This window comes from Gavia stellata, chromosome 17 (genome assembly GCF_030936135.1).
Source record: "Gavia stellata isolate bGavSte3 chromosome 17, bGavSte3.hap2, whole genome shotgun sequence".
Lineage (NCBI taxonomy): Eukaryota > Metazoa > Chordata > Aves > Gaviiformes > Gaviidae > Gavia > Gavia stellata.
Genome location: NC_082610.1, coordinates 6,195,520 through 6,206,567, shown reverse-complemented (window position 1 = coordinate 6,206,567; position 11,048 = coordinate 6,195,520). Strand labels below are relative to the sequence as shown.

Here is an 11,048-nt window from a genome sequence, read left to right as displayed (position 1 = left end):
TAGGGAGGTGATCGTGCCCCTGTACTCGGTGCTGGTGAGGCCGCACCTCGAATCCTGCGTTCAGTTTTGGGCCGCTCACTACAAGAAAGATATTGAGGTGCTGGAGCGTGTCCAGAGAAGGGTGACGAAGCTGGTGAGGGGTCTGGAGCACAAGTCTGATGAGGAGCGGGTGAGGGAACTGGGGTTGTTCAGTCTGGAGAAGAGGAGGCTGAGGGGAGACCTCATCGCTCTCTACAGTTACCTGAAAGGGGGTTGTAGCGAGGTAAGTGTTGGTCTCTTCTCCCAAGTAATGAGTGATAAGACAAGAGGAAATGGCCTCAAGTTGTGCCAGGGGAGATTCAGACTGGATATTAGGAAAAATGTCTTTACTGAGAGAGTGGTAACACACTGGAATAGACTGCCCAGGGAAGTGGTGGAGTCACCTTGCCTGGAGGTATTCAAGGAATGTGTGGACCTGGCATTGTGGGATGTGGCTTGCTGGGCACGGTGGTGTGTGGTGTGGTTTTTTTGTTTGTGGTATTTTTTTTTGTTTGTTCGTTTTTGTTAACGGTTGGACTTGATGATCTTACAGGTCTTTTCCAACCTTAGTGATTCTGTGACAGTTAGTAGGTCAGCAGGGCGAGCCCGGCCGTGCAGGCTGAGCAGGGTTCAGCCCTGGCAGGGTGCCGAGCCGCGGGCAGCGCTGGGGAGCCAGCCCGGCTCCACGCTGAGCTCGGCCATAGCCACCCTCCGGGGACCGGGCGTACCACAGAAATCGGGAAATACCCCCAAACAGGGGATGTTTGACCTTGAAGAGGTTTATTTTTTTAAGGGACATTTAAGAATATTACTCTAAGGCTTATTCTAAACCTCTTGGCTGTTTGTTTGTTTCGTTTTTTTCTTTTTAATTTGTTACTCCCACTCGGTTTTCAACGCTTTAATTCGGCTCCACTTCCCCCACCCACCCCTAACCCCTGAGGGATTAGACACAAATGACTGAGGCAGGCGGCCGCTTAAAGTCTCCTTTAAGGGAAATGCAATCCGCATCGGATTGACGTCAGGTGCAGTCAATAGAGTTACAAATCTCCTCCCTCCTCGCTTCGGATTGGCTGCGATTCCTGGCGGGAGGCGGGACTTCTGCTCAAACCGGTGGCGCCAAGGCCGGGGTCGGCCGCGATGGAGGCCGTGCTGGAGCAGGTGGGGCAGCTGCCCGCGCTCCTGGCCGTTTCCCGCTCCACGCTGGTGCGGGACTGGGACTCCCTGACCCTGGACAGGGCTCTGGAGTGGGCACGGTATTTCCAGCACCTCCACGACCGCTTCCGCACCCGGCCTCGCCTCCGGGAAGCCCTGGGGCGGCGGCTGCGGCGGGGTCAGCCGAGCCCCCTGCTCGGCTTCTCCCACCTGGGACGCTGCCCGCAGCTGCTGGGCCTGGCGCTGCTCGAGAACCGCGCTCTGCCGCCCACTGCCTGCCGCCGCCTGATCCACAACTTGCTGCAGCCTCCCGGCGCGGAGGCCGGCCCTGAGCCCCGCAGCCTGGCGCTTCTCGCCCGCCGGAAGGCCGCCTCCCACCTGCTAGCGTTGCCCCCCGGCCCGCCGCGGCCCCCGGCGGGGATGGAGCCGCAGGTGCAAGCGGAGGCGCAGCTGCTGCTGAGCCGGCTGCGGGAGGAGGGGCGGGAGGCCGAGCCGGCTGGGGAGGCCGCGGGGCGGCTGCGCTGGCTGTCCCCTGCCCTGGAGCAGCTCCCCCAGGCCCGGGCCTTCGAGGTGGTGGCGGCGGCGCTGCTGCTGCTGGGGCAGGGGAGTGGTGCCGAGCAGGCCGGAGGCAGGGGTCAGGCTGGGAACAGCCTAGACAGAAACCTGGCGAGTGCAACGGCAGATGAATGGGTTGCCGGGCCCCTGCTTTCCTGGCTGCTGGGCAACCTGGAGCGATTTTCTGCCTTCTGCCTTTTCCTCCCAGGCTCCCTTCTTGCCTCCCTAGCTGGTCACTATTCCCAGTTAAGCAGACCTTATTTGGACCTCTTAAGCGGCTGGGGAAGCCACTTGCTCTATGACCCCTTGCAGGGACGGTGGGTTAAAAGTGCTCTTGACAAAGCTGAATTGTCCTGGGAGGAGCTGAGGGAGCGCTTCAGCTGCCTCTGTCAGGGATCTGCGCTACTCAGGGGACAGACCCAAGCTGCTCTGAAACTCCTGAAGGCACGGGATGGAGACTTCAAAGTCTGTGGCCTAAGTGTATGGACTGACTTACTGATGGAACTAGAGGAATATCTGAGGAAAGAAGCAGAGCGCTAATGGGTGAACGCACAAGCACCATGAATACTTCTGAAGTCCAGCAAATCTGCTTAACTCTATTTGATGTGAAAGGCAAGAAAACCGTACCTCACTTGGGGTTGAAAACCAAGCGTTGTTGTGACTGCTGACCACACTGTTTCTTGACTGCGTGTAAAGTCTTTCAGGGAGGCCTGGTGCTTTCTTGTAATTGTGTTGTCAATGCCAGTCACCGCAGGAAACATTTTTCTTTTCATCCTTGCTGCTCACTTAATAAAATGAAGAAAATGCTTTCTGTTTCAAGTATAGAATAGTTTTCTGTTTAGAGAATATTACAGTTCAGATACGGTCATGGTAGTTATGTCTCTAACTCTTGGAGGCTGACCAAAAGCTCAGGGGGAAGGTGGAGTTTCAAATGTGAAAACCCCAAATTCAGGGTTAATTTAGTAGTGGTTGTCTTGATTGGGCTGTGTGCCCTGGCGGGCACTTTCATGCTTCTGTAGCTCTTGCATGTGACTTAGCCCCTGAGACTAAGTGAACGTGAGAGAAAGCCAACTGGAAAGCTTATTGAAAAGTTCTAAAATTAGAAGGCTTTATTAGTTGCTATATTATATGATAATACGTGCAAGTATTTCCTGGGAAAACTGCAGTAAAATGTAGGGTGTTCTGTGTGGTTTTCTTCCTTTTTCCATAGCCTGTTTCATGATTTCTATTTTTGTTTTGTGGAACAGAAAAGTGAGTGGACAATGAACTTTTTCATTAGATGACAATTTTTTTTTCCTTCATGCTTTTACGTTTAATCAGTTTCTATGAACAAAACTCGATCAGGGTAGTTTCTCTCTTACCTTGTTACTGTCATATTTTAAAATGAGTATTGTAATGCAGAGATAACATGTTCATGTATATTTAGCTCTGTAAGCTAGTGTTGCCAAAAGCGAACAGTCTGAGAAGAGAATAGTTGAGGAAGATGGGAAAAATGTATGTGAATACCGCAAAAAGAGGTCTTCATTCATCTTTTGTGTGGAGTACCTGTCAAAGAGTTCCCGTAGCCCATATTCTTACAGTTTCAAGATCAGTTAAGACATCTCTCTCTTTCATTGCTTAAGTCCCTTTAGAAAGGGTTAGAAGGTGATTCACTTCCGCTTGTAAGCTTAATAAGCAAACAAGATATTAAAAAGTATAAACTGGATTGAAGGTAATTAGAATAATAGTCTGTATCACAACATAAAATAGTTTATACAGCTATGTAGATATTTCTGTACCACAAAACTAGAGTGGGCAGGATCTCATGATTTTGAAATGGAAAGAATTAATACAAGGGGACGAATATTGTTTATCTGGGGAAAAGAAATAATGCCTATTGTAACTTGTATGGAAATAATTAAAGACATAAGTTCTGACTCTTCCCCTTCTTCTAAAACAAAAGATACTCAAGGGTAGCACACTTTAAATAGTTAGAAGGATATGCTGCTGATCTCCTATCAAAAATATGACTTTTCTTTGGATCCCTTGCTATATCATGTCAGTGAGGCAATGAAGTTATGGAGATCTGCAGATGAACATATTCTAAAAGCTACAGCTGTGGCAGTTGTCTTGCCCTTTCTTAAACAGGGTTGTCCCCCCTTTTGGAACTTGTGGTGGTGGTCAGTCTTAAAAGACAGCACTATGTCAGTGGACCCCAGGACTGAGTCAGTATTTCTGTGGTATGGAAAGGAATATGAACACTGTCTATAAGTGTTTAAAACTGCTTAGAAGTATGAAGCATGAAGTTTGAACTTACGTTGTCTAGCCACAATTCCCTGCGTTATGTAGTTTTGGCATTTGGTATGGAAACTTCACTTGAACTTGCTCTTAATGCTTTTAACAGGCATAAGGTTGTTTTCGTCTGTTAAAACACTTTTTGCTATCGGAGGTTCCTGATGAATGATATACCCAAAGATACTAGTCGAAGTCATTCCCTTCTCCCCGGCTGTACGTTAAGGGTGAATATCAAATGTTGCAGTAATGTTACAAATGTTATAGTAACAAATGAAATCCTTATCAGAGCTTCTCCTTCTGCATGGAGGTCTAAGGGGAAAAGTTGGGTAGAAGCAGCTGGCATTCCCTCTCTCAGTGAGGGATGATTGACCTCAACTATTTAAAAACTTACTGTTCCCAGGTACCTGAGACTCTGTGACAAGTTTTGATGAGAGTTAAGTCTTGGTTTTGCTTGTCAGGGTAGATATGTTTCCCAATGTACTCAGCATGTTGACCACAAGTTAAGTCTCTTAGCAGCTTTTAACTATTTCTAGGATAAATCTGATGCTTGTAGGGAGTTTGTACTTGCACTATTTCAAGTCTTGCTTTTTGATAAACTTAAGCTTTCTCTTCTGAAATTCAGTTCATGAAGACAGATGTTTTCTTTCTGGGTAATATATCATTACACCTTTTACTAGCTAAGTTCAACTACAGAATCTTCTGCTGGAGTACTTGGGAAGTAATAGGCCCTTCAGTGTGACTTTATGAAGAAAGTAAAGAAGTGATCGGGGAGGGGTAGGCAAGACATGGGCCAGTGTAGACCATATATACTTGATTTCCAATTCTGTCCTCATAGGAAACCTGAATAGTAAAAGGTAGTTTAGCCTCAGTGAGGCAGAAGCACCTGGTTATAGCAATTTCACGAAAATGTTTCAATCTGTCCCAAATATATTATAAAGAGGTGCCAGATCCATGATTACCGAATTCCAAAATCCATATGGCATTTATTGAAATAAATGCACCAGTCCACATTGCCTATTATTTCAGTATGCTTGTCAAGTTTGCCAGGTAGCCGTGCAAATGACACTTAATTAAAATTTTTTTGGAACTAGTTTTTTAATAAAAGTGTAAACAGGAGAGGAAAAAGTATGATGTCTGTAACCTCCTCCCTCTATGTATTTGCATGCTGAGGTTTGCAGCCCCGAATTTTGCAAACTCTTGACCTAAACAATCTCAACTGTCACGGGAAATAAGATATTAGAAATGACAGACTACAGCCTTTTCCCCCACCACCTTCTTCCCCTTTTTACTAATAAAGAGAAACAGATCTCTGCTATTTTCTCTATTAAAATGATTATTGAAGAAACTGTTATATACCTATTTCAGAAGATTGGTAAGTATTGAGGCATCTTATTTTGCATAGTGAATCAGGAGGATTTTACTTGCCCAATAAATAACGAAGATGGATACATTTTGCTACCATGGATTTTATTTAAAGTAGTAAAGGGGAAACATTTTACCCTTTGTCAAACAGTACTGTAACTCTCCACAAGTGACATAATAGGGGATGTCTGGATACTAAGTTGCTTTTTTTCTTATTTCTCTTGTGAAGTCTATTACCTTGTAATAACCCTACTAAGCAAAATCTAGAAGAAAACAAATTATATATGTTCTGTTAGGAATTTGCAGTATGTATCTAGCTATTAGAATAAGGATAAATGGTGTAGAATAAATTGTTCATGTAGGAAAACACATGAACAGATTGTTACCATTCAGATGAATATATGAGCTCGATTGTGACTGGAAGAACACATGTTAAATTCAGAATGTCCAGTCGAGATGTCAAGTCCAACACTGCATTAAAATGAATTCTTGTTTCTTTCCCCCACCCCCTAACTAGGAAGGATCTAATGTTCTTGTTCTTCAGTGACAATGACAAGTGATTCTTTTCTTATTTTTTTTATTTTTTGTGTGTAAGAGTATATTTTTTAGGTCATGGAGACCAACTAATATTTTGATCATACAGCAGTAGTATTTTCAGGCACTGTTCAACTAGAAAGCTAAGTTGAAGTTGTATGGCTAATTTTAGTTCTGCTGTTTCTGAAAAATGGAGGATTTAAAGCTAAATTCTATTCCTTGTGAACAGTTTGAATGAATGACCTGTTGTCAGGGCCAGTGAAGGCCCCACACCATCGCCGTGCAGAATACAGCCAAGAGCACTAGCATGGGAATCGTCTGCTTGAGCAGCTTATTCAGTTTGATGGGCAGAGTTACAGAAAAATAAATAAAATGCAAGTGGAGATGGTGAGGAGAAAAGGCACAAAACTGCTCTCTTCTGAAGGCTCTGGAGAAAGGGTAGATTTCCTCTTCACCAAAACTGAGTGGCTTTGCTGCCCCTGGGGACGGCATTGGGTCTGTGAACATTGTGATTAAAAAAAAAAGAAAAAAAAGACTTGATTTGATGTTGACTGCTCTGCTAAAGCACTCAGCCTCTGCGTTCCCTAATGACTGCTTGGATCAATGGTTTAACAGGCAAGAATATTAAGGCAGTGAATGAGAAATGTAGCTGTGTGTGCAGGGTAGGAAACTGTGCTTATTTAAATAGGGGTTGCTCTCACAGAGGTGAGAGCAGAAGAACAATGTCCTATCTGCCCTGGTATAAAAATAGACTTGAATAATCACAAGTATGGTCAGGAAAAGTAGCTTTTTATCAGTTAATAATTACTATAAATCCTTCTCACAAGCTGTTTGCTCTCACTATTGTATCTATCTCAGGAGGGATTAAATGTTATTTTGACCAAACACATCATTGTCTATTAATCAGTTATGTGCCTGTACTGAAGTTCAGATTAAGAGATGATAGACAACCTGGAAACAATTACATGTTTGTTCTCCCTTACCTATATACTTTTTCAGACCTCTCAGAAAAAAAACATGTCTGTAGCAATGAACTAGACCAGGGATAGACACGTAGTTAAGATGCATTCTTTTTTATAATTTTTCAAATGTAGCTTCCAAAGATGTGAAGCTGGTTAACATAGCTACTGCTTCGTATTGAAGTCATTCATGTACCAACACTGCTTTAATTAATTGTGTGCCAACACTTTAGAGTTACTGATATTACTTTCCATATTTAATTATATCCTAATAGTTTTTCATTGTGTCTGTTCTTTCACAGCTAGAGATCTTTGTCCCTAAATCTTTAGTTAGAGTGGTTGGCATTTTACTTACAGTTAGTGTTTTGAATCATCTCCGATACCACAGAGGGTGGCAGCAGAGTCTCTCTGCACAGATGGGCTTGGACTTCTGACCCAAAGGGAGAAGCCAAGCTCGTGGGCCGTTTCTAGAGGCAGAAGAGATACAGGGAGTAAGTACCCACTGTTGTGCTACCCACTCAGAAGTTTCCAGTTGAAAAATTCCATTGAGAGTCTATTTTGTCCTTGCAATTCTGATTTTACCAGCTCTTTAATCTAATGTAGGATCAGGTAATAATACAAACTGTATCCCCTAACTGTCTCTATCCACAGACCTGTTTTATTAATAATAGTAGGTATTCAGCTCTTAAATTCCTCTTCTATTACATGATGAATTCCTGTAGTATTATGTGATCAATTTACTGTAACCCTTAACTAGAACATTTTACCAGAAATGATAGCAGTATGCACTGAACAGAGACTATAGCAATCAAATTCTGAATTTCGTCTTGAAATGCACCTTCCTATTATATTTCTCCCTCTGGGAAGAAAGTCCGGGAAGAATGCTCAGACATGGGCTATTCATAGTGTGTAGCTTGCAAAGAGGCTAATCCCAGCATCTGATAAAGCGTTATTTAAGTTTCTGGCAGTTGTCATGAGTTTTAAATCCCACCACAAAGATTCAGTTTGAATGTTTTCCTAAGGATCGTTTCCAGGAATGAAATGATATGAACTGTTTTTACCTGCACATTTGTATCCCTGTTCTTCTTATGGCGTGTTAGACTTTATGACTATCTGAACAGGAAATCGTAATTGTGGTCTTGAGTTTCTGTACGTAGTGCTTCTCTCAACATGAAGTTAGCAATGGAAGAAAATGATTATGCGCTTTCTATTGTGTATGATAAAAATTACACCCATAAAAATAAGCCAGCAATACAAGACTAATTGTTAAATAATCCAATTGTCAGGTAAATGCATAGAGAAATACTTGATTTTAATGCTGAGTAACTGGGAAAAATTCTGTGGGTTTATTTGTTTTGCTCTCATAGAAAGAGATAATGAGTCCTCTTGAAATACCAGCAGGCTGAAATGTAAATGCAACTTCTATTTCCAATACTTATAGGCTGTGAAGTCATTAATATTTTCTTATTAACGTAAATGAGTGAGGTAAGAACAATTGATTTCTTCTAGGAATTAATTGGACATGATCAATCCCTAAAACAAGTGTGACAACAAGGTCATTCATCAGCTGTTTAATGCTGCAATAGCCCAGGCTTGCCCTTTCAGCTAGGAAAAGATGCCATGCCCTGGGGAAAAGGCTTTTAAATCGTTACACTATTGACAAAAAGTTGTGGATGTTGTCGCTCACAGCCTCATCGTTCTTAATGTTGAAGTGAAAGTTGCTGAGTTCAGGTGGTTCATAATTTGCCTTGTAAATGGCATATGTCTTCAAGCTTAAATTTCTTTTATGTAGGGAAAATATAAGATGTAACGAAATTTAACAGTATCTTAAGAGTGACCGTCAGCTGCTTGGTCTGGCCCAAACTTTTGAAAATCACAGAATCACTAAGGTTGGAAAAGACCTGTAAGACCATCGAGTCCAACCACCAACCCAACCCCACCATGCCCGTTAAACCATGTCGTGCAGTGCTACCTCCACACGTTCCTTGAACACCTCCAGTGATGGTGACTCCACCGCTTCCCTGGGCAGCTTATTCCAGTGTTTCACCACTCTCTCAGTAAAGACATTTTTCCTAATATCCAGCCTGAACTGCCCCTGGCGCAACTTGAGGCCATTTCCTCTTGTCCTATCGCTTGTTACTTGGGAGAGGAGACCAGCACCCTCTTCTCTGCAACCCCATTTCAGGTAATTGTAGAGAGCAACCAGGTCTCCCCTCAGCCTCCTCTTCTCCAGACGGAACAACCCCAGTTCCCTCAGCCGCTCCTCATCAGACTTGTGCTCCAGACCCCTCACCAGCTTCGTTGCCCTTCTCTGGACATGCTCCAGCACCTCAGTGTCCTTCTTGTAGTGAGGGGCCCAAAAGTGAACACAGTATTTGAGGTGTGGCCTCACCAGTGCTGAGTACAGGGGCACGATCACCTCTCTACTCCTGCTGCCACACCATTTCTGATACAGGCCACGATGCCGTTGGCCTTCTTGGCCACCTGGGCACACTGCCGGCTCATATTCAGCCGCCTGTCAACTAACACCCCCAGGTCCTTTTCTGCCAGGCAGCTTTCCAGCCACTCGTCCCCAAACCTGTAGCGTTGCATGGGGTTGTTGTGACCCAAGTGCAGGACCCGGCACTTGGCCTTGTTGAACCTCCCCTGGCGCAACTGGAAAGAAAGCACTTGGAGTTCTCTTCCTACCTACAGGATACAGCACCAGTGCTTGTGTCCTACCAAAGCAGTTGTGTTTGTGTCTGAGAAGGGTTGGTGATGCTCGTGAGGATGTGCCTAGTATTCTGTTGAGTTGGAAATTTTTGTCAGGTTGGAGGAACACTTTCTACCTGAAACTAAGGGTCTCGACAGCTGCGCAGGGATCTTTAGGCATTGGAAGCGATAAGCAAGAAAATGTCATCATCATTTAATGTCTAGATCTTTTTTTGACTCACTCTTGAGTAAGAAGACGCTTTTTGCTGGATTCTACCAATTAAATAATCTGACCCATCATTTGCTTTTGAGAATCAAAATCATTTGTTTCAAGTTAGTTTGAGTACTGAATTCATCTCCAATTTGCCTAAGTCTTTTGCTTTTTTGTTTACAGGTATGCTTTCCCCCAAATGCCAAAGGCACCTTCCCTTTTATTCCTCATAAATGTGCACAAAAATTTGTTCAGGTTGAAAGATAGTTTATGTTAAGGGAATGCCAGGATGACCATAGCGTAGAAAATAATTTCTATAATGTGGAGCTAGCATTTCTTACTACTACTGGAGTAGTCAAGGAAATACTTGCCACTGTTTTTAAATTATTTTTGTAACAAGTTAGTTAGTGCATAAGCCAAAATTCAACAGGGCGACAAAACCCTCCCACACCTTGAAATGGTGTGCCAAGCTGTCATTTAACCTAAAAAGCAGAGATAAGATCCAGCAGCAGGAAGTGAAAGCCTGAAACAGTTAAAAGAAAGATTCAGTTTTCTGTGATGTTAAGATTATCAAATTAATGGAATAATTTATCACCACTTTTTGTGATTTCCATTCCTTGCTTGCAGTCCTTTGCAGAGACTTGGTGTCTTCCTAAAAGTATGCTTTTTTATTTCAAGCAAAAGATTCTTGGCTAAAAGTAGGACCAAGCAAGTGAAATCCTATGGCCTGCTAGGGGGAAAAGTGAGGATTAAAAAAAGTGAAAAATAAGCAAAGAAGCAACAATTTATGACATTGGTTATTGGTATGAATCTGGGTCCTCTGGATCTTCCTGATGTAAGGTTTGCAAAGGCTGTTTTCAAGGCCACATGTTCCTGGGTTATGCATTTAACACCCTGGACGCAGCACGAGACCATGACACAACACAGACATGCAAGATGAGCAGGAGTATGATCCTGTAGTTAGTACTGAGAGTGTTGTGGTGGTTATTTGTTTGTTTGTTTGGGTTTTTTTAAATACAAGTTCTTGTTGTGTGAGGCAAAGAGCCTGGCTCTGGTAGCTGGCCTGTCAGACTCTGCTGCCTCCGGAGATGGCACAGTGGGCAGATTTAAACTGGGCATGTGTCATCATTCATCATGCAAACCATATTTACAGTAAATGCATGGCTATAGTTCAAGGTCCAAGTAGACAGATAGAGCTAGAGAAAAGCTTTATACTGTCAGAAGACTTCTGCCACTGTTACTAGAGCCAATGTATTTTTGTTTGTTTCAGAGTCAATGAAATGTTGAAGTGT

The 11,048-nt window shown here is 43.5% G+C and overlaps 1 protein-coding gene across 1 annotated transcript; it reads left to right on the top strand.

Moving 5' to 3' along the window:
- Positions 1-1,099: 1,099 nt before the first annotated feature.
- Positions 1,100-2,265, top strand: FANCF (FA complementation group F). Its single transcript, XM_059826104.1, has one exon. The coding sequence runs from the start codon at positions 1,156-1,158 to the stop codon at positions 2,263-2,265; it is 1,110 nt and encodes a 369-aa protein (XP_059682087.1). The 5' UTR covers positions 1,100-1,155.
- The last annotated feature ends 8,783 nt before the right edge of the window (positions 2,266-11,048 follow it).